This window comes from Alosa sapidissima, chromosome 14 (genome assembly GCF_018492685.1).
Source record: "Alosa sapidissima isolate fAloSap1 chromosome 14, fAloSap1.pri, whole genome shotgun sequence".
Taxonomy (NCBI): domain Eukaryota; kingdom Metazoa; phylum Chordata; class Actinopteri; order Clupeiformes; family Clupeidae; genus Alosa; species Alosa sapidissima.
In genome coordinates this window covers 34,515,526-34,539,529 of record NC_055970.1, presented here as the reverse complement: position 1 = coordinate 34,539,529, position 24,004 = coordinate 34,515,526, and the positions used below count along the sequence as shown (strand labels likewise).

Sequence of the window (24,004 nt, the reverse complement as noted above, 5' to 3'; positions counted from 1 at the left end):
TCATAGATGTATCTTACTGTAAAACGACCTAGAAATCTGAAGGCCAAATGTGTAGGCTGCGCATTGAAGTTTGGATAAAAAGGTGACGTTTAAGCATTAGGCTATTTTTGTCCTTGTCGTCTTCAGAAGTTGATCGAACATTATAAGCCCTTTTCACACAAAGATCACGCAAAATTTGCTGGAAGAGATGTCTTTTTGCCACATCGTGTGTCTGAAAACGAGGTGAAAATTTGCCGGCCTGCAGATCTATTCACATGTTGCTTCGTATAGCACATGTTTTTTTTGTTTTTTTTGCGGACTGGCTAGGTCCAGCCCACGGCCCGGCACTGGTCCGTGGATTGCCAATCACACTGCTGTTGCAATGCCACTGAATGAAGTCCGCTGCCCTGCTAGAGCAGACTTAAGCTGCCACCTTGTGGCGAAAAGTACAGTAAAGTAATACATTTCACACAGCTGCGTGAATCACGGGAAACACGAATGATGTGGCCACTTCTAAATGGGACACACTGTACCCCCAATAATGTTCGAATGACTGAATAAAAATCCTAAGGATATTTATCCTGCTGCTTGCACCTTGTGACAGTACATCTTTAACTGTGCTTTATATGCGCCTTTAGCTATAGACCAGGTTTTTCTTGGTCAGTAGCAAAATGATTTTTAGAGGGTGTAAGACAGTGATTTTTGGATCAAGCGCCAGACCACACCTTATGTCGTTAATTGCCACACCCCTGGGAGCAAGGTGATTGTCAACTGGTATGCTTTTTCATTAACATGCGTGAAGGAAAATCAGTTAGCAATCCTAGTATAATTAAAATGTTTGAGAGAATGCCAAGAGTGGGAAAAGCTGTCATCACCAGCAAAAGATTAGCCTAACATCTAAAATATATTTTACTTGTCTACACTTGTCTACACAAAATCATAATACATAATCCTATGTGTGTTATTTCATGAATTCTGACCTTCAGTTTTGCTCTACAGATGTAAAAAACAAAACAAAACAAAAAGAAACCCTTTAAATGAGTAGATGTGATCAAACTTATAAGGCCATGTGAGTTGGTCCAGTGTTGATCCAGTTATAAAACAATTTTAGAATGGCTGACTAAAGCATTTTTTCTTCAATAAACAAAATGTTGTCAGCCATCTCTGGAAAACTGCTTATCTATTAAAATCTAACCAAGTGTTTGATCTTATCAAGATCAAAAATCTAGTTGGTATTGTTTTCTATATAAAGAGAAGTACGTAGCACTTCCTCTTAAAATCATTTGACTTAATTTAAAACTGCCAGTGTGTTAAGCCAATTTATCCTAAAAACAAGCACATTTGGCTGCCAGTGAATTGAGCAAAGTCTTAATAAGACTCCTTAAAATAAGTCAAAGTCTTCTTGAATTAAGTCAAAATGATCTTTCAAGAGAGTGCTAGGTAAGTCTCTTCATACTAAAACAATGCCAAATAGATTTTTTGATCATCAGCCTTGTCACTGCTAATCACAAATATGTGAGGAGGAACAGATGTTTACTTACGATTTATCTCCATTGCATAGACTATCAGTTCATGGATCCATTGTAAAACAGAAAGACACAACAGAAAACAATTAGTTGTATGTCTGTGCATTTCTGTGATTGTGCAGACTCCAGTACAAATCTGTTCATATGATAACTGGTGACACTTCTTTATGTATTGTATTGTATGGAATGTAAGCACATTTTGAAGAACAAAGTAAAAATACAGCACATACGGACAACAACTGTAGCACAATGAACAGTGGTCTGCATACCTCCCAACATTTAGGTTTCAAAATCAAAATAAAGATTTGTTTTTCCCCAGATTGGAGGATTGATGGTTGAGGGTAGGGGTTAATCATTTTCCATTAACCAGATACATGCTTGTTTGCAAGATAGTAACCCATTTTACAGCCAACTGTTTTCTCTGCCTATAACTGTTTCAAAATAAAAGTCCTCACTACAATAATTCCCTATTAAATAATTTAACTACTTAAATTATTCAACTGTTTAACTGGTCAGCCATTCAAACTGTCAGTTGTCATCAACTATGACTCCCACCAACTGTTTCCTCTGCCCACAACTGTTTCAAAATAAAAGTTCTCCCTACAATAATTCCCTATTAAATAATTTAACAATCTAAACTATCCAACTATTTAACTGTTCAGCCATTCCAACTGTCAGTTGTCATCAACTATGACTCGCGCCAACTGTTTCCTCTGCCCACAACTGTTTCCAAATAAAAGTTTGTTTTGCATTTTCATGCACTGGTAATTCCTCGGAATTACATTTTCTAGTTTGACATTGTTATTTGTATATGTTGTAAATATACAAATCACAGCATGTAAACAGGAAAATGTTGGAGATCTTTTCTCACTTATTGGAGATCTAAGCTAATTGGAGCCGGCCACTTTGAGCTACAGTGCTGAGCTAGCGGTGAGTGCGTCAGACCGAGTTACTGCACACACAGAGACGAGAAGGGAATGTTTTGACTTATTCACCATACCTCCCAGAGTTAGGTAAGTTATTGCCCCAAAATGTTGACGTGTTCCTTTAAGGCATAAAAGTAGGCCCAGTTAAGAAATTGCATGTTTTAATGTGGTTTCGTAATGTTTGTGGCATTAGAAAAAGAAACTGGAGTAAAAAGTATCAATATACAATTGTTATGTATGAAAGTTATTTAGGCCTACCAATGTCACACATGGAACATTATTAACTGTTACAATTACATATTGTAGCGTTGGGAGGGAATCCTGAGTTCTGAGGCCGTGTGGGCAATATTACGACAAGAACAAACTGTGATAACAGAAGGTTGGAGCTTTTATTTTGATATAATTCACTGTTTAGAGTAAAGGGTGGACTTTTATAGCTCCGTCTCAGCAAGAGTTGTCATTCATTAAAGTCCTCCAGATAAATCCAAAACTCAAAAGTCCAAAGTCTAGTGATGTGCCCAATGAAGCGAGGCTTCGGAGCTTGTGTCGAGCAGAAAGGGGCGTGCCAGATGAAGCCCCGGTTCGAGGCTTGTGTCGTTTCCATAAAAAACATATTACTGATGACAAACGAGGCCTTGGTTTATGAGTGTGATGTCTGAAGCTTCATTTGGGACACACACCCACGTGACTGCTTCGGAATCTGATTCAAAGGCTTTGAATTGCGCGAACCAGGGCACCCGTTCTAGTGTCTAGGAATGTGTTGTGTTGTATTGCAAGAGTCAGGTGAAATTTGTGTTTCTATAGGGTAGCCCTGTTTTATATAGGATGCTTTCTCTATTTGTGAATTTACGTTCTTTTCTTTTCAGAAAATGTCCATAATCCATAATGTCTTTCACATAGAAATAAAGAAGAAATCGCCTAGGCCTAGCCTAAAGCTTTGCCATTTAGAACAATGACATTAAAACGTGTCTGTCTTGCAATCTTGTCTCAACTTCAATAATGTTCAAAGCAATGCAGGATAATAATTTCTATGTAACAAGGATAACTGACATAATATTTTCCTATTGAAAGTTTGATTCATGAATCGTCAAAACATGTCGGGCAATAGGGTATGGTTTAATTAGGCACCTGGTCGCTTCCTTTTCACTCTCGTCCATAGCGTGTTGAGGTTGACAATCCTCCGTCCTGCTTCAGAAGCAAAGTAGTGTCTACTGCGGTCGTTATGTGGATGGGAGACCGATTGACTGGAATAACACATAATTTCACGCCTCCACCGAAACACCAATCTTCACGTGATAACGAGTGACGGATTATGTTGCCTAATCGTATTTTATTGTATTGAATAGAGACAAACAGAAATGCAAATGTCTTTACGACGGAGTATTAGGGCCACACATGAAGAAAAAAAATATTTTTGCCATGGCGAGATTAAACTTGACATGTTGACTTTAAAGTCAACATTAACTCATTGAGTGCCAAAAACGTAATATTAGGCTACGTTTTTAGCTTTTTTTAAAAAAAAATTACGAAACTAGACACTCTAACACACCTTATATGTGATTTTGGGAACTCTGTGATGAATGGAATTGAAATATATGACGATCGAAAACTCATGAAAATTTTATCATAACTCGGTTGCCGCTTTGGGTCGAATCAGTGACGCATGCACGGCAGCTCAAAACCAGGCCATTTTCGTGGGACTATCACTAGGTGGCAGTCTCGCCAGGTCTCGCTGATCACTTCCCGGAAAGTTTACAGGCAACACTTCATATTTCATGAAAGACGTTATATCTCCATTTCTAGAAAAAAACAGCGATTTTGATGAAAACTAGCCACTGTTTAGCTTGGGATTTATCAGGAACAGAGGCGTGTAGAAATACACGGTTTGCACCCACTGAGAGCTTAAAGTCTCACCTTTTAAACGAGCCATTGTATGTGTTCATAGCTATAACACAGAATATGCTATGGCTGTACAAAAATCATCAACAATGGTCTAGATTGCTGGCACTCTAGGACAAAGCTTCCGAAAACAGCTTATGCAAACCACCAGATGTCGCTGTGTTTTCCTTGTCTTCCATGTTTCGAAGCTTCGGCACATTACTCGGCACATTAGGGAAATGTGCCGAGCAGCGCTCGAGGCTTCATTTACCCATCACTACCAAAGTCCAAAATTCAAGTTCCAGCTTTCCAGTCCACAAACTTAACTTTCTTTGAACAGAGTTCCCAAGGCTTCCTCTGTGTGCTCCTTTGTCTTCAACCAAGCACACCTTTTGTAGGTCTCCCTTCTGCCTAGATGATTAATCCCAAACACCTGCACTCCTCCCACTGCATTGTGGAAGATGTAGTTTCTACGAAGGCGGCCATCTTGGGACTTCCATGACCTCCTTCTACGGGAATGTACCATCCCTCCACGACATGTCCCCTCGGGATGCCACAATATCTACGTATACATTCATTTTAGGGTGGAACCCAAAACCCAAAATATTGTTTCTGTTCGGAACGAACAGATTTGGGAAAAACTGGTTTGAAGCCTCGTATCTTTGTATTCCATCAATACAGGTGACCTGCTGGAATTGCGTACCTCTTGAAACATCAGCTGCTACAGCATAAATATAAAACATATTGATACATATATTGATTTAGATGACCTCCATTTAGATGTAATTTACTGTACTTACAGTACATACTCTACATATAATTATAACATGTAATTGTAATGTAAATCAGTGTTATAAATCAGCATAAATGAAGAGTCACATGAAAACTATTGGATTCATTTCCATGGGCATAAATTTAGGCTGAAAGGTTCGGAATTTATACAGATCATCTGCCATAAGTCAGGAAACAGAGTCTTACTATGAACTCTAGTCTTACGGTCTATGGAATCTGCAAACACTTCCCCATAGATCATCCAGTAGGGCATGTAGAAGATGTTCCGGGCCAAACGCCAAGTTGGTTCCTCATCAGGGTGAAGGATGGCTTGCCTTGCCACACCAAAACTCATCAGCACCACCAGCATGATGACCACAAAGTATAGCATGTCTATCATCTGCATTCAAACATGAGGGGAATGCATTTACACACACACACACACAAGACAATTGTCTTAATCTATTTCTTAGTCTTCTCAAAAGAACATGAGTATATTAAAAGATCATATAATGAGAAACTGTAGATCATACACTCACCATCTTGCCAATCATCATGACATAAGGTCCAAGATATTTGTTGACACCAAAGATGTCAAGTACACGTATGTACCAGAAGATGATGTCCACACAGTAGATCACACGGCCATACCCCATATAGGGTTCATTCTGTAGTCGGAGCAACAAGCCAAGCAGAAATACTGAAATGGCTACAAGGTCCGTGATGTTCCAATATTCTTCAAGCCACACATTTATCTTCTGCTTTAGTTTACCAGGCTCTGACATGAGAATCTAACAAAAAACAAACACAATCGTTGAGCACAGTTATTATGGAGTTTGTAGTTCCACTCATATTTCTGAAAATGAAATAAGATTTAATATAAATAATAATGAAAATCAAATACACTTCAAAACCCCAAAAGTATGTCATGCAGCAGTCATTTTAATTTGGAACTTATAAATATAGTGGTGTGAAAAAGTGTTTGACCCCTTCATGATTTCTTTTTTTTTTTTGCATGTTTGTCACACTTAAACGTTTCAGACCATGAAACAAATGATTTATTTTAATTATTACACGGCTCTTCACAAGGCAAGTAGAACGCTCCATTGGCTTGAATGGGATTTCCCAAAGTTCTACGGTAAAATATTTTCATGTAATTACCGCTGCAAACATATAATTACCGCTGTCAATGTCATGGGTTTTGTGCTTCTGATATGTCTTGCATATCACTACGCAAGGACTGGAACTTCATTCAAAAGTGAAAGCAGACGGTTGATCAGCTGTGTTCTAAAGAATGTTTCATTCAAGTTCAGCGTGTGTTGTTGCGAACAATTTGTTTCTCAGCGAATGCCACGATGAACGGTAACAAATAGGCTAGGCTATGTAGGCTAAAGTCATGTCGTGGGGAGTTTATTATTTCGTTTTGGCAAGTAGCCGGGTAATAAGCGGGATAATGTATAGAACGCTGCGCGTCGGGGTCCGGTTCGCCCTGTCGGGACTTATTTTCCCAATAATGACCGGCGTTCTATACATTATCCTTTACATATTAGTCAAGATAACAAGATAACAAAAGTAAACACAAAATGCCGTTTTTAAATTAAAGTTGTTATTATTAAGGGAAAACAAAATCCAAACCTACATGGCCCTGTGTGAAACAGTGATCGCCCCCTAAACCTAATAACTGGTTGGGCCACCCTTAGCAGCAACAACTGCAATCAAACATTTGCGTTGTTTTTCTTCAGCCATTCAGAGGTGAACTTGCTGCTGTGTTTTGGATCATCGTCCTGCTGCACAACCCAATTTCACTTTAGCTGGAGGTCAAAAACAGATGACCAGACATCCAGATGTGACGAAAGTCTAGGCGCTCACCCTTATGACGTTAGGTGTACCAATACGACCCAGGAAAAAAAATGTGGTCGCATGTGCAGTTTTGACCATGTCAGCCAGAGATACCTGTGATTATTCCACTGCTTGGTTGATTTCCCCATTGCCCTGCGTAATTTAGAACGTATATTAACCGTATGTTATTTGCACACCTATGAAGTAGATCCAATTTGTTGGCCGAATCACACTTGTATATTAATTCGCCAAACTCATTGTTACGTTTAAATGAACTGTCACATTGCATCCAAGCTGTAAAATACAGATGTTCAGAACATAGTAACATTGTAGCATATGACGGACGTGGATTTTACACTGTAAACCCGGATTTCATATAAAATCAGATAGTTGATTGAACTTTATGTTTTCAGTTTTAAAGCATCACTAACAAACACAAGTACATTCGACTAATTTGAGTTACAATGCACATTTTATAGTATTGCAATAAAACAAACGGTTTATGCATATTGTACTTGGATTGTTAAGTGGATTGGACATTTTCACCTGGTACGCATGTTGACTCAGACATTTTTTTGCTTTGAATTGCCTTAATAGCTTACAGGTGCCATATGGCATGTAATTTACATAGGGCCTATTTATTATATTTGGGGGATTCTTGCATGTTTTGAAAAATCATCAGCTCAAATTAAACAGTCTGCTCAAAACGGTTTTCAGTAGAAAGTAGAAAACATTCATTATCAGAATAAGAAAACAGTGTGCATTAGATCCATTAAACCATGATTTGTGGCTGCAATACAAATGTTTTATTATTGGTATCATCCATGCACTTTAATTACCATTGTAGCATTTGCATTTGAAATGTGTTAGTGACAGTGGTTCATTTTGCAAATAAGACTAAAGACGTCAGATCTACAGTCTGTGGAGTTTCGTTCGTTTTGGCAATGATCCAGCGAATCTGCTGTGTCGCGAACTGCAAATTCCCATTTTTTTCCCACGCTCTCCAGACTTGGGAGGAGGGGCTGCCTGGCATCGAGACGAGAATCTGGTAAGTTAGTTAACATTACTTCGGTGACCAAGTTATGATGAGACGGCTGACAAAACTTCACATTCGTGTGTGTGGCAGTGACAAGGTTTGCCGTGGTTACAAGGGGTTAGTGTTGGTAAGCAGTAGAAAACTTTGTTTTAACCACACATATCTATAAATCTAGCTAACGTTAGTTCTGCACTGATGAGCTGTGAACTGTCGACGTTCAGTTACTGAACGTTAACTTAGCAAGCTAAATCAACCTGTTGACGTTAGCGCAAAGTTAGCCTAGTTAGCAAATATTTTACCACAAGGTCCGATGTAGTGTTATTTCATTTTTAACGAGTTCCACTAATTCAATCTCAGCGTGTAATGTCGTTGACCAGCTGTTAATTAAGTTAACATTCGTGTCTAATCTTAGATAGCTAAATTATCGCTAGCGGGTCACATGTAGTCGATGGGTTGTGTTTTGAGTAGGGAAACACGTTTTAACGAATGCAAACATTAAAACATAATTTTTAGATGGTTGTCTTTCAGAATTATGTGGAACTGGTTATTGCTGTGTGACATGTATTGTTGAAAATCAGTTTTATATGTGATTTTCTATTTTTAATGTTTCAGGTTTGCTATGAGTTCAATACACGGGTTTCCCGTTTACCAACAAAACTAGATGCGCGCGCAGCCGTGAGGCAGAAGACGCTTGGTGGCCGTCCACAACGTTATAAACTTAACCTAAATAGTCGGCTGCTGTAAGCTACAATCGGATTTTTTTGTATACCCCTGTTGTCTCAATGATAATAACATCTCATTTCAGGCTATATTTCAAAGTTTGACGTTCATTTGGATTATTAATATAACATCGTATTTTGTCATTTTTGGCGAAGACATGCATTCCGTTAGGGATATTGAACATATTTAACATTCTCTAACCATCGTGATTTCGAATTGGTGCAGTTTTCAGCACAAAAACTCATTTTATTCTTTTGCTCTTTTGCATTGCTCTATGCTGTTCTATGGTGCTTTCTGCCTCTTGGTTGCGCACGCATGTTTTCGTGACGTTCCATAGAAATCCATGTATAGACTGGTGGGAAAATCTCAGGGAGAATTTCTTGGAAGAACTTGACAATATCTCCCCAAACATGACTGGCCTCTTCAAGAGGAAGACAGGTGCCATTGGCCAACGGTTGAATGAGCTTTTACAGCAAACGGAGGTGGGTTATCAGTCTACTTCACCCTGTTTCTTGTTCTCTCCTTTGTCCTTTCTCTTCCTCCATTTACTCTTCTTTCCTCTTGTCCTTTCCGTACTTGAATTCCCATTCTTCACGTCTTTGTGTCGTCCCTGTTTTCATGGTTTTTCCCGTCTTCTGTGGCTTTGTTTGCTAATTGAATGTGTGTTTGTATTTGTCACTATTACGCACTGTTTCTTTCATCTCTATGTGTCATTAATATCATCTCCTTTGATCCCTGTGATTGTCATTCAGGGGAAGTTCTGATGATAAATAACCTGTGTTGTACTCTTTATGTCGACCATCTTCCAGACAACTGAGCCAACTGACATTAGGTGCCTGATTCTTCGTGGACTGCCAGATCGTCTTGGGTGATGATCCTGCTGCCTTCTTTAAGACCTGCTCCGTAAGTAATTTGGTTTCATGTATACATTGCTAATGAACTGTTATTTCAGTACAGCATTAAGTGAATGTTTTTTCTTACCATGAAATTGTCATGAATGTCCTCATATTTCATATGCATTTCTGTCTTCTGTTTTTTCCATTACTTGTGTATGTGACAGTCAACTTGCTTCTGGCTAGTGAGATGCCACCATTTAGAACGTTTTTTTATATATATATTTGCTGTGGCAGTACGATGAAAGGAAACATTGTGTATGACAGTCACATTGTGAACCTGCATTGTGTATGATTGTCCTCTCCTTTTTTGTCTGTTCCATGTTCTCTTAGGACACAACTGACCAAGAGGTATTTAGCCAAACGTCAGTGGCAATCCTTTGCATTGATTCAGAGTATCCTCAGTTGAACCCGTCCAGAGTGGGAATCATTTTTGAAGGAACTGTGGTTATGGATGAGCTGGACAATCTACCTCAAGCCTTCTATCTCCTTTTCGGTCTGATTATCAGTCGGGAGAACTTTGCAGCCAAAATTCAAAGGTTGAACTACACAGCCTCGTCTTTCACTTTTCAAACAAATGATGTGTTTGCCCCCCCCACCCCCTTACTCTTACATCACTTACCCCCTCCCCCCCTAACACTTACATCTAACATCTTAGTGTACCTAATTTAAACAGCCCCCCCCCAAAAAAAAGAAAAATAAATAAAAATAAACACTATGCCAACAAAAGAACCTCAGATTACTATTAGTATCATTGTAAACAAGTGCATTATGTAAACTTAATTTATTACAGGGCTGATCTTATTTCTAGTTTTTTTTTGTTAAGCTTCTTGAATGTAAAAAAGAAAACATTCTTGTTTACTGTACAGTGGAATGTATACATGATGGATTTTTCTGACAAATAGAAGTGTTTCATAGTGTAGTGAGTGATGTTGTAAATACTATGATGTGAAATGAAACATCAGTGTATTTGTTATTAATGTACATTTTGAATAATCTGATGAATTCTTGACGTGAAATAAAAGAGACATTTAAAATACAATGTGTTTTGCTATGTTTAAAGGTTCAATCAAATAAATATTAATTCTAAAAAACGTAATATAATAATTACATTGTAATTGGGAAAGCAATTCACATAAGAAAGAGATCTTAAGTTCAATGTAATAAATATTAATTCTAAAAACTTAATATAATAAGTACATAGTAATTGGGAAAGCAATTCATATAAGAAAGAGGTCTTAAGTTCAATCTACTATGAATTTTAAGGCAACCAGTTTCCACAAATTTTTTGAGTAAACTCAACTAATCAGGGCTTACAGTGTAGCTAGTTGGATGACATGTAGGCTAAGTAAAATAGTGATGTTTCAAAGCGGGTTCATCAGAGGCCTGCTTGACAACAGGAGAGATGGAACTAACGACTGTCCTTTGGCCATAGCAACCATCCATTTAAAACTACTAACAGCAGTTTGTGCTGCAAGTTGAGAAATTTGTTGATATGTGGCGGAAAGAAGTAGTTTACAAACAATACAGTTTTAGAGATTAAAATGTTTCCATTATAACAGGAAATGAACACAACGCAAGTGGCAACAGTGGAATAAGCGGGATAATGGACTTCATGCCGCTCGACTAGACAAAGTTAATACACTTTTCTCCGCTTCGTGTCGGGCCAATTTACCATCTAGAACGTGCATTAACTTTGTCTAGTCAAAAAGTTGGAGTGTCTTCCATTATCCCTTACTTATAACACCTAATATTTGCTGTTTCATTTTTATCTAGTACACACACACGCACACACACACACACACACACACAGTAGACATGTAGGCATCTGCACACAAGCACACGAACGCACACACACATATACACAAACATGTACACGCACGCATGCACAAACACACCCACCCACACACACACACACAAACACGCACACACACATGAAAACACACACATGCAGAAAAGCAGGCACACACACACACATACGGACACACACACACACACCATTACCCCCACTCACAAGCGAACACACACATACATGCACACACATGCACAAACACATAAAATACACACATGTAGGCAAGCAGACACACACACAAACACACACACACACACACACACACACACACACACACACACACACACACACACACACACACACAAGACATTGTATTACCTCAGGCCCGCTGCACATCTTTTGAAATTTGATTTGAAATAATCAAATATGTCTAAGTTAATTGGGGGCCAAGCAGAAAAGCTGCGAGGCACCATTAGTGATTCTACGTATTCTTCTTATTATAACAAAACTCTCCTTTGCCATTTATCCATATAGTAAAAAGTTGTGAAATATGCCACATTGATTCGGTACAGTCCTATGATTAATTTCACCAAGTTTTATGTCTACATCTCAAGTGCTCTAGCAGCACCAATGTGTCAAATTTTGCATTACATCTATAGGCTTAACCCTCTATACCCCAGTGGAATTCTACAACAATGCCCCAGATTCCTGGGAATTCTAAGAGAAAAGGGCAATTTGAGAAACATTTCAAATAACCAAGAATAACTAAAAATCTACATGTAATGAAAAGTGTCAATTGTAAGTTTCTTTCAGTTTAAAGATTAGAAATGGCTCTTTCAAATGATATATGATCCATTAAGAATTATATATTCATGTTTCCCATAGACGGCCATAGGCCTACTCACTTACAGTCTCAAAGTCTTTCACTAACAAAAAGTTATAAATATGGTTCACATATTTCTGTATTAGAATCTGGGAAACAAGATACTACATGAGTACTGATTTAATTGAAATAGACTGGCATATCTTGCACTTATTTGCGATTTAGCTGGACAGTGAGCCTTACAGCTAAAAAATGATGAGGATATGAACTAACGTAGGCCAGAAGCATAGCACATGAAATTGTGACTCATTTGATAAGCATAAGTCACCAAGAACAGGGACTGTTAAACCTGACATGGATTTACGTTTTGTTTTACATGCACATCATGTTATATAATTTATCTAAACTTGATCAGTTGATCAAGATGACGAGACATTGGCCTACTTGTATACAAATACATTTTCCTGACATCCATAAGCAGAAAACACAACGGTGGTTCCCGCTTGGGTTATTAGCAAAGTCCTTTTAGGCAAGTCCCTCCACTCGGCGGCCATATGACAACGCTTTTTGGGCACTCGTCGGGCATCCATTTCGGCAGAAATGCGCGTGCGCAAGGCTTCACGACACCAATCTTGCTCCAGCGGCGAGATCACAACACATGATTGGCACCATAGACATAATATGATTGGCACGATGTCTTCACAACACACCATATGATTGGCTCAATGTATTCACATGTCGACGTTTTGCCGAGGAAGGGGTGGGATATGTGTAGACAACGGCCATATTGGCGTGACAAACTAGCCCCATGCATTTCTATGGAGTATTTTTTGAGTGCTGTGTCTCCACATTAGAAAGTCTCTGTTATTAGTCAACATAAAAACTAATTTAGAGAGACATACATAAGTAGCAGCTAGTAGTTTGCAATAACTATCTGTAAGTGGGATAACGATAATGTTAGCTTTACTGTACATGAACAAAGTAACACACAGAAAGGGGTAATGTTAATGTTATGTGTTAAGATATAACTGCAAATAAACCTGGCATGGGTTTATCATAAAGTTTATTGTTAATTAGGCCATGACCCATCACTGAATTATGCCTATATTTTGCTGGTGCTAGCTAGACTCAAACTGACTTTCACAGTGACAGCCATACGATTTTTTTTATGCCAGAGAGGCAGCTACAGTAAGTCAGTCATGACAAATGGGAGGATGCTAACGTTAAATATATTACACTTTCATATTTTTATCAATATGATCGTCACTTACATCAAAACATGGTGGATGCACATCAATACCATCTCATCTAATGAGAAAAGATGCGGACGCTTGTTAGAAGCCATAACTCCAGAGGCACCGTAAGTCCTCAGCCGGTGGGTCAACAGGCTAAACTCAAAAATACCGGAGAAATGTCAATAGCGACCTAGCCATTTAAGTGTGTCAAAATAAAAGTATGGTGTTTATGTATCCACTAACGCTGTATTATTTCATGTATGAAGGTTATACTGTAGCAGATGTCTCTTTAAGAAGAAGCGGCCGTTACAGGAGAATATAGAACGGCTGTCGAAGTTCGCTACGGGGTATAGAGGGTTAACGTTGAACCGTACTACACATTTTGAACACTGAGGTATATTTGGAATCCTTGGATGAGGCTGAACTGAAACACCCCATGACGTCAATATCCGCAATGTTGGACCTTCTGCCATATTGGATTTCATGAAAAACCTTTCAAAGGTCACAAAATTGCTCAGATTTTCACGAAACTTGGCACAGATGATCTTCAGACCAAGCCGCACAAAGCGTTTGTCCGTCACAGCCAATTGAAATTGGCAGCAAAGCCGCCAAACAGGAAGTGAACTTCTGTCAGCAAGGTTTTCTCGTATCAAGACCAAACATAGTACATGGGCTCAAGACCCAATAAGAAGGAGGCCATGTGCCGCTATAATCACAGGAAGTAGGCTCATATCTCAGCAACGTTGTCACTTATAGAAACCAAACTTGATATATGGACTTTGGACCCCATCCTGAGGACACACAATACATTTGGTGACCTTCAACCACTATGGGGGCGCTAGAGATACAGGAAGTTAGCTCATTTCTCAGCAACGCTTTCATGTATCGAAACCAAACTTGATATATGGACTCAGGACCCCATCCTGAGGACGCACAATACATTTGGTGTACTTTGACCACTAGGGGCCCTATAATTAGCAAGTTAATTAGCAAGTCTTTCTCGTATTGACACCAAACTCGGTATGTGGACTCGTGAACACATCCTAAGAAGGGTCGCTATAATCATAGGAAGAAGGCTCATATCTCAGCAATGCATTCAGGTATAGAAACCAAACTTTGTACATGGCCTCAAGACCCAATCCAATCCAGTCCAATGCAATGCAATCCAGTCCAGTCCAATCCATTCCAAGCCAATCTATTATCACAGGAGGTAGGCTCATATCTCAGCAATCCCAATCCAATCCATTGGGTCCAATCCAATCCAATCCAATCTACAACCCCAAAACAGAAAAAGTTGGGACGTTGTGTAGAATGTGCATAAAAACAGAATGTAATAATCTTTTAAACTCATATTTAGTTGCAAAAAGGACACAGACAACATGTCAAATGTTGAAAATGACAAAACTGGGGCCGGTTCCCCGATAACTCTCACTCTTAGCGCGCTAAGAAGACTCAAAAGATATATCTTTCCAAAGTTGTTTATGTTCCTAAGTGTGTTCCCCGAAGTGTCCCTTAGGAAGCTTCTTAACACGCTGCCTCTTACGTTCGATGTTACAAAGGCGCTGTCCCAAGTAAAGGTGCTGAATTAGTTGGCATCGATTTTCTACTTCACACGAAGGTGCATGACGGCGTTAAGAAAGACAACACGTTCAAACAAATGAAACATTCCTCAAATTATTCCAGTAACATTTATTTTCACATAGTTTAAGTTATCAGTAAAATATAAACTATTAACTAAATTATCAAATTGTCAGTAATATGATCACACGATATGTTGTGACGGGTAGACTAACCAGGTAGGTCTATCCCTCGCTAATCATCCACCCTCCTTATCCCACTTGTGCCGCTTCTTGACATGAGTTTAACGACTTCTAAACATTATGTAATACACTTTTATATTAATGGTAAGGTACCTTACAATTAGAATTGATTGGCAAGCAGCTGCAGTTACTTCTGTTTAATGCGGTATTGATTGCCATTGATTAATGTTTTCAATAAAAAGCAACCTATCTACAATGAACAGAGAGAGAGAGTTAGATACAGTATGGTGGGGAAGCAACGTAAAAAAAGGGCACCAAGCTTCTTGTCAGAGGAACTTGAAGTTTTGCTGGACGAGGTGAGCTTGCACAAGGTGACACTGTTTTCCAGCTTTCGGAATAACTTGTTCAACAGCAACAAAAAAGAGCTATGGAGCGACATGGACTACACGGCTCTGCAGCCAGCGCCGTTTTTGATTCAATACAAGGACACGTTGGATCGCTGCCATAGGTCATTACACATTGGTCGCTTACTGGACACCACCATGCTTCCCCATTTATAGACCTTAGCCATTTAGAGGCAAATTCTTTGCCAGCTTTTAATTATCAAAAGTGATTGCCAATTTGAACGCTTTAATGACATTACGAAATAGCCTAGGCTAATTACCACCATATTAGTTCTGATACCAAATAAAGTAAACTTCATAAATAGGCCTGCACCCATTGCGAACATATTTTATTATTAGTCTTAAAATGTCCATAACATAAAATGTCCATAATATAAAATCATTGTTGAACATCATCAACATACTGTACCATAATTTGACTTGTACTGCGCTGATTTCTAAAGACTGCTGCACAGTGGCAGCAACTAGCGTCTTGAGAGCTCAAACAACGCTAAGAGAGAGCTTACGAATGGTCCAGACCAACCTTACGAAAGTGTGACTTACACAAGATATACTTAGCGTACGAACATGTCAGGAATCGTGCCATAACGTTAAGAGAGAGGTTAAGGAATAGGTTAAGAACTACTTAGCGATAAGAACGTTTTGGGGAACCAGCCCCTGACTATTTCATGGAAAATATATGTTAATTTTGAATTTGATACTAGGAACATGTTTCAAAAAAAGTTGGGACGGGGGTAACAAAATGCTGAAAAGTTAACTGGCAACACAATTGGATATGAAATAGAGCATCCCAGAGAGGCAGGGTCTCTGAAAAGAAAAGATGTAGGGGTATTCATCACTCTGTGTAAACCTGTGTGCACAAATGATCAAACAATGTAATTGTAATGCTTCTTAATGCGTCGAAGTATTTGGGGAGTGCATCATCTACAGGACATAACATTATTAAAACATTCAGAGAATCCAGAGAAATCTTTGCAAGCTCAATAACAAATTGGATGGCTGTGGTCTTTTGGACCTCAGATGGCACTGCATCAACACCAGACCTGTTTCCAGACCTGTCATTGTATGGGCTCAGGACAACCTCGGATAACCATTGTCTATGTGCACAGTTTGATACTCAGTTCAAAAACTCCAGCAAAAATTAACAGGTAAAATTGTACTGAGACATGATACAGGAAATACCACCGTCTCATCTGGGCCAGAGCTTGTTTAAAATGGACTGAGGTAACATGGAAAAAGGTCCTGTGGTTAGTCCAATCAAAGTTTGCCATTCTTTTTGGAAATCATGGAGTCATCTGGGCTAAAGAGGAGAGGGCCCATGCAAGTATCCAACCTATCCAACTTGTTTTAGTGCTCAGTTCGAAACCCAACATTTAGGATGGTGTGGAGGAGCATTACTGCCTAGCATGGGCATCTTGCACATTTGGCAAAACACAATCAATTTTGAATGATGTATACAGGATTTGAGCAACATATACTGCCATCCAGGCAATGTCTTTTCCAGGGAAAATCTTGAATATTTCAGGAAAACAATGCCAAGATGAATTCTGCGCATATTTAAATAGTATTTCTCCATAGAGGAAGAGTCGAGGTGCTAAGATGATCTGTCTGCAGTCCAGATTTGTCAAATTATGTGCATAATGGAATGAAAAACATGACTAAGAATATCCCATAATGTTGAGCAACTGAAATCTTATATCAGGGAGTAATGGGACAACATTCCATTTTCAAAACTGTAGCAAATGGTCTCCTCAGTTCCTAAACATTTACAGAATTTTGTTAAATGAAGAGGTGAAGCAGCACAGTGGTAAACATGCTCCAGTCCCAACTTTTTTTGAAACATGTTGCTGGCATCAAATTCAAAATTAAAATATTTTCCATGAAATAGTCAAAATTTTCAACATTTGATATGTTGTGTATGTCTTTTTTGCTGCTAAATATGGGTTTACGAGACTTGTATTTTAACACATTCTGTTTTTATTTGCATTTTACACAACGTCACAACTTTTTCTGTTTTGGGGTTGTATAATCACAGGAAGTAGGTTAATATCTCAGCAATGCTTTTATGTATAGAAACCAAACTTTGTACTTGGATTCAAGACCCAATCCAATCCAATCCCATCTAATCCAATCCAGTCCAGTCCAGTCCAAACCAATCCAATCCAATCCAATCCAATCCACTCCCAACTCCTGCTTAACTGCTTGGCCCCCTCATTGCCGCTTGCAGCTATATTTCATAAAGTAACTTTCTTTACATTCATTTGATTCCCAAACAAGATACACTGCTAATAATTGTTTTACGTTGTTAATATTGACCTCTGGAAAGTTCTGAAATGCAAAATAATAAAATTGTATTCATGTGATAAAATATGTGATTAATTGTGATTAACTTATAGACATTCAGCGATTAATCGGGATTAAGAAAAAAATTATTGTTTGACAGCCCTACTTAAAAGACTACAGTCTTTTACAGTTTTTGCCCATTGCTTGAACACTATAGACACATGCTTAGATCAAAGTAACACAACTTGAAGCTTTTGTTACTATACCTTACCTTATACTATACCGGCAACCAGGCTTGGAATTTCACCATTCTGGGGGCAAGGCCACTTGGCCTTCAGTTGGGCATATTTGGTGGGGGGCACAAAGGCCACATGTCAGGGCACCAAGGCCAAAGTTAACTATACAGTAGCATATAAAAATGATCAAAGTTGTGTTTAGCCTATTCACTGCATGTTTAGCCTATTCACCTGCCTCACTGTATGAAACATTACAAAAACATGAAACATGACATTACATAGAACTGTAAATCATCTGATCATCTAATAGTTACAGATATCTAGGCTATATATAACATTTATTTTATATTTGGCCTGCTATGAAATCATGTATTGAACAATTTAAGCACAGCTCAGCTTTAAAGAAGCCCTATGCAGGTCTGGTTATTTCTTCGCTGTTTCTGGGTTTTCGCCGGATTTGGGCTCGCATTTTTCACAACATAGCTCCCCCTGCAGCTTCGGTAGCAAGTGACTGCTACGCTAAACCCCCACTAGCTAGCAAGCCAGCCATCAAGAAACCAAGCTAAACACATACAGGGCTCACAATAAAACAGTCGAGCAAACACATTGCTCAAGAGACTATCAAACTACATTACAAAAACGAAGTTCACCCAAGGGTAGACTACCTACAATTTCAACAGCAACAAAGCCAAGTCGGTGTCCGTTTTGCAGTCTTCTTAGAAACTACAATCTGACTACATTTTCGGGGAGCGATTGGATACTTCAGCTGAGTTACATCCGGATTTACCCGGTCCGGGTTCAGAAAGTTGCATATTTGTTTTTTCCGTGGAGAAGCGATAGAGGGAGACGAAGCACCCACCAAACAATCCAGAAAGTGTTGTAGAACCATCAGAACGACTCTCAACCTGCATAATTAAGGTCATTTTTGCTAAAATTGTTGCATAGAAACTCAAATAGCCTAGATGCATGCTTAGCATTTTGTGATCATTAAGGCTACTTTCACAAACTCTTAGTCAGCTGTCCTCTGATTTACCAATATCTAGGCGATATTTGTAACAATTATTTTGTATTTGGCCCATTATGAAATCATGTGGAACAATTTAAACACATTGTAAAACTTAAAGCCCAAATTTGGAGACATCCATGCATGTCGAAATTGACTGCAAAATCAAAATTGGATTACTCTGGAACGGCTAAGGGGACTGCTTTACACCCTTACTTGTGTTCGGTAAGGTCTGCTGTTTATTCTGATATATGGTTCGTCATGTCTTAAAAGAAGGGTTTGTGAAGTATTCCACCGAGATGAATGGGTAGGGAGATCATGGACGCAAAACCTTCAGTAGAATGTATGATTAAATTGAATTATATTATTTACTTTTCTGGGAGAAGAGAGGGAAATGATAGGTGAAGGTCCCTCTTACATGTGACACTCACTTTATCAGAAGGTAGCCTACAATCTCTGGAGCCTATGACCCTGCAAATTATAAATGCAACATTCGCTACTCTGGAGAAGCAGAACATTCTTAATAACAGATTGAGCAGGGTCCTGTATAAATGTCCAAAGCCAATTTTTTATTTTTTTATTTTATTAAAAGGTTCTCTAAAAATTAGAATATTGTGGAAAAGTGTATTGGTTCAAGTTATAAACAAAGCATGTTATAAGCTGAACAACGTCATTATTGGCCAAATGGGGCTCGGCAGAATTTTGGGGTGCCAAAAATTTCTAGCGATGCCCTGACCTCGGTATTTGAAAAATCCTGGCTACGGCCTTGGTTGTGTCTGGTGTGCTTGTGTGTAAAGTTTTGACACAATGAGCCGTGTTTTGCAAAAAGTGTTCCAGCAACCCATGCACGCTACCACCGAAGTGTATGGCCTTGTCGGGGGTTTGAAAGTAGTGATTTAATTTGATGTGGCTCCATGCTCCATAGCTACAGGCCATAAAACATTTAATTGCTAAGGTAATCAACAGTCTCAAAACTCCTCCCATAAACGTAATTTCACTCCCAAACAAGTTTGAACTTGTTATAGTGGATGGAATCCACTATCTTGAAATCTCCTGGCTTCTTCTTATTATGACCGCCGCGCAGCGAAGCGGCGGTCATATAGGTTTAGTCAGATTTTTTTTTTTTTTTTTTTTTTTTTTTTTTTTTCTTTTTCGCATGCCCAAATTTCCGTCAATGAGTCCCGGGACACTGAAAGACCGGGGTACACGAAACTTGGTGGGCATGTAACCCCACATGGATAGCATGGAACCATCGTTTTTCGTTTTGATCTGTAGCCCCCCCGCTGGACTGGACCCCCCGAAAGGAGGGTAGGGCAGACACAGTTTTCTGTGAATATCTCGAAAACCGTAGGGTTTAGGAGGACCATTTTTTTTTTGTATGTTGATCTCAAGGGGCCATGTCAACCCATTCCATAACCACTCATTTCATGTATAGCGCCACCTAGTTAAACACAAAAAAGTAAAAATGAGGTGTTGTAATTGAAGGTATCTGTGACCTAACATAGTCAAAACTGCACGAAATTGGAAGTGTAGGATCATTATGACACCCTCTGTATGCACGCCAAGTTTCGTGGAATTCCGTTCATGGGGGGCCACACAATAAATTAATTTATGTTACTATACACCAACTGGCCTGTAGGTGGCCGGAGACAGTTTTCTGTGAATATCTCGAGAACCGTAGGGCCTAGGAGGTCCACCTTTTTTATGTATGTTGGTCTTAAGGGGGCATGTCAACCCATCCCATTACCACTTATTTCATGTATAGCGCCACCTAGTTAAAAATTAAAAAGCAAAAAATTAGGTGTTTTCATCTCAATATCTCTGGCTGACAAGGTCAAAACTGCACGAAATTAAAAGTGTAGGATCATTATGACACCCTCTGAATGCATGCCAAGTTTTGTGTACTTTCGTTCATGGGGGGCCTTACAATAAAATAATTTATGTGTACATTTAGTGACGTACACCAACAAGGATTCCCGGGACACTGAAAGACCGGGGTACACAAAACTTGGTGGGCATGTACCCCCACATGGATAGCATGGAACCGTCATTTTTCGTTTTCATCTGCAGCCCCCCCCCGCTGGACTGGACCCCCCGAAAGGAGGGTAGGGCAGACACAGTTCTCTGTGAATCTTTTATGGTATGTTGGTCTCAAGGGTCCACATCAACCTGGCTCATAATCACTCATTTGTGATTTGCCCCCCCCCCCCCCCCCCGGTAAAAAATGAAAATCAGTAGGATTAAAAGAAAGCCAAAATAAATATTCATCATCTTCATCATGGCTGCATTTTCAGTATTGGCGAGAAGTAGTCGTTTGTCCACTAGATGGCGCATCGTTGCAGTGAGACGTAATTTTGTTGGAAGTTAAAAGTGGGTTGGAAAAAACAATGGACTCTTCATACAAGGACTGTAATTTACCGCAGCGAACATCTAATAAGGATAGGACGATGTTCACATGAAGTGTAATTCCCATTTCTTCTTGAAGCCGAAATAAATCTGAGGATGTTTATCGGACATGCTTGGTTTTTACTGCAGGTAGTTAATCTTGTAATATCAATAAGGACCTAGGTAATGTTACCGTTAGCGTTGGTTGAGTGATGGAGGCATTTGATTTATTGCATTTGTAGAAAACTATACATGCGGTTATACCAAGCAAATGTATAGCAGCACTGTTTGTATCTTTCGACTGTCATTTATTGCACGTGCTACAAAATCATTCTGTGCAATGGAAGATTTACCAACGTTACACCGGTCTGATACAGTTTTGCCTATACATGCGTGAGACTGAGACGCCTGTTTATTTTGTTTTAAGTGCGTGCAGGGTGTGAGAGGGGAATCGATGTGCTTTGATTACAGCTTGGTAGTTGTAGTCTGTGAAATTAAAAAGCACGTGTGTGTGAAGTATCCAAACAATGACACCTTCATTTCATTATGGCTGCTTTAGCAAAACACCTTAAGCTACTGTGTAGTGGGTCCCATTTAGAAGTGGCTACTTCATTCGCGCTTTCCTTGACTCATGGAGCTGCGTGAATGTTATTACAACTTTTCGCCACGATATGACAGTTTAAGTCCGCTTGATACTGTAAGGCATTGGTTTCCAAAGGAGATTTTATTTGTGTCGCCAGCATAGCCTATTGACAATTTATGTTGTAAATAGGCCTACCTTATAATCCTACCTGTAGCTTAGGGAAGCTTTCTATTAGGATCTAGTTTGTTAGTTACCGTTTTGTCATAACTCCCTGATGCATTTTTGCATTTAGAATAGCCAGAGCGTGTATATCTCAATCGGAAAATTAAACAATATCGGGTGCCTATGGACTAGGCTGGGTGAACCCAGCCTGATCTGCCCGCTATTTATTTTTTGATTTCTTAAAAGATTGAGCTTGGTCTGATGAAAGCCAGACTAGCCATGGACCTCAGTTAAACAATGCAAGGGAACATGAATCAGCCTATATTTGCACTAACAATAACGGACAAAAGCTCTTCAACTTTGGCCCGTTAAAATGTGTATGAACAGTCTAGCGACGCATTTCATCAAGGCCCATTTGGACATGTCAGTTATTTGCACCACTGGTTAGATGTAAAACAGCATTTCGTTTCAGACTAGGCTACTGTTACTTAATTTGTGCATTAACAATAACGTTTCAGACTACTGTTACTTAATTTGTGCATTGACAATAAAGTATTACATGAACTAAAGATGACTAAAATCTTATGTAGAAGAAGAAACATTCACAAAAAATCCATCCATCCAAAAATGACCTTTGTTTTTGATAGCTGTTGAAAACGGCATGGAGCTGACAGAGATGTTTTTGTTTAAAAATACATAAAAAATAAATAAATAAATAAATAAATAACATTATGCTGATACCTTTTGCTTTTCCCAAATACAATGTAGCCTACAGGTGTAAGTGACCTTTCATCAATCCAGTTGCAATGGATGAACTGTGATGAACTGCCCTACTTGAGATTGTTTAGAGATTTTAAAGGTTTTATAACAATTCTACATCTTCTTTGGCTATTCTACAATCTATTCACCTTTTCAGCACCAGTAGGGTACTTTCTGTGCAGCCGCACACACACACTCAGGCATGCCAAACAAGCATACACAAAAGTTTCAAGAGTGGGGGATGGAGTAAAATATGGAGACAAATTGAAGTGTGATTTATTTTCGTGGAACGGATGTACAGGACTGAGCGGCGGTCATATTTTGTACCGCTATGCGGTACATCTAGTTATAACCTTTTCTTTTTACCTTTTCAAGAATGAATACGACTCCAACCCCTTAACGTACAGACATGTTGAAATAACCGCTGTGTAGGTCTGGAGTGGGGCAAGAGAGTTATTATTATGACCGCCGCGCAGTGAAGCGGCGGTCATATAGGTTTAGTCAGATTTCTTTTTTTTTTCTTTTTTTTTTTTTTCTTTTTCGCATGCCCAAATTTCCGTCAATGATTCCCGGGACACTGAAAGACCGGGGTACACGACACTTGGTGGACATGTAACCCCACATGGATAGCATGGAACCATCGTTTTTCGTTTTGATCTGTAGCCCCCCCGCTGAATTGGACCCCCGAAAGGAGGGTAGGGCAGACACAGTTTTCTGTGAATATCTCGAAAACCGTAGGGTTTAGGAGGACCATTTTTTTTTTGTATGTTGATCTCAAGGGGCCATGTCAACCCATTCCATAACCACTCATCTCATGTATAGCGCCACCTAGTTAAACACAAAAAAGTAAAAATGAGGTGGTGTAATTGAAGGTATCTGTGACCTAACATAGTCAAAACTGCACGAAATTGGAAGTGTAGGATCATTATGACACCCTCTGTATGCACGCCAAGTTTTGTGGAATTCCGTTCATGGGGGGCCACACAATAAATTAATTTATGTTACTATACA

The 24,004-nt window shown here is 39.1% G+C and overlaps 1 protein-coding gene across 1 annotated transcript in view; it reads right to left on the bottom strand.

Moving 5' to 3' along the window:
• Window positions 1–24,004, bottom strand: part of LOC121681487 (transient receptor potential cation channel subfamily M member 1-like) — a 196,737-nt gene that overhangs the window by 10,949 nt on the left and 161,784 nt on the right. Inside the window, exons 20-21 of the mRNA XM_042061245.1 lie at window positions 5,620–5,871; window positions 5,306–5,480 (exon numbers count right to left, since the gene is read on the bottom strand). Of these exons, the coding sequence (XP_041917179.1) occupies window positions 5,306–5,480; window positions 5,620–5,871 (427 nt within the window). The remainder of the gene's footprint in view (window positions 1–5,305; window positions 5,481–5,619; window positions 5,872–24,004) is intronic.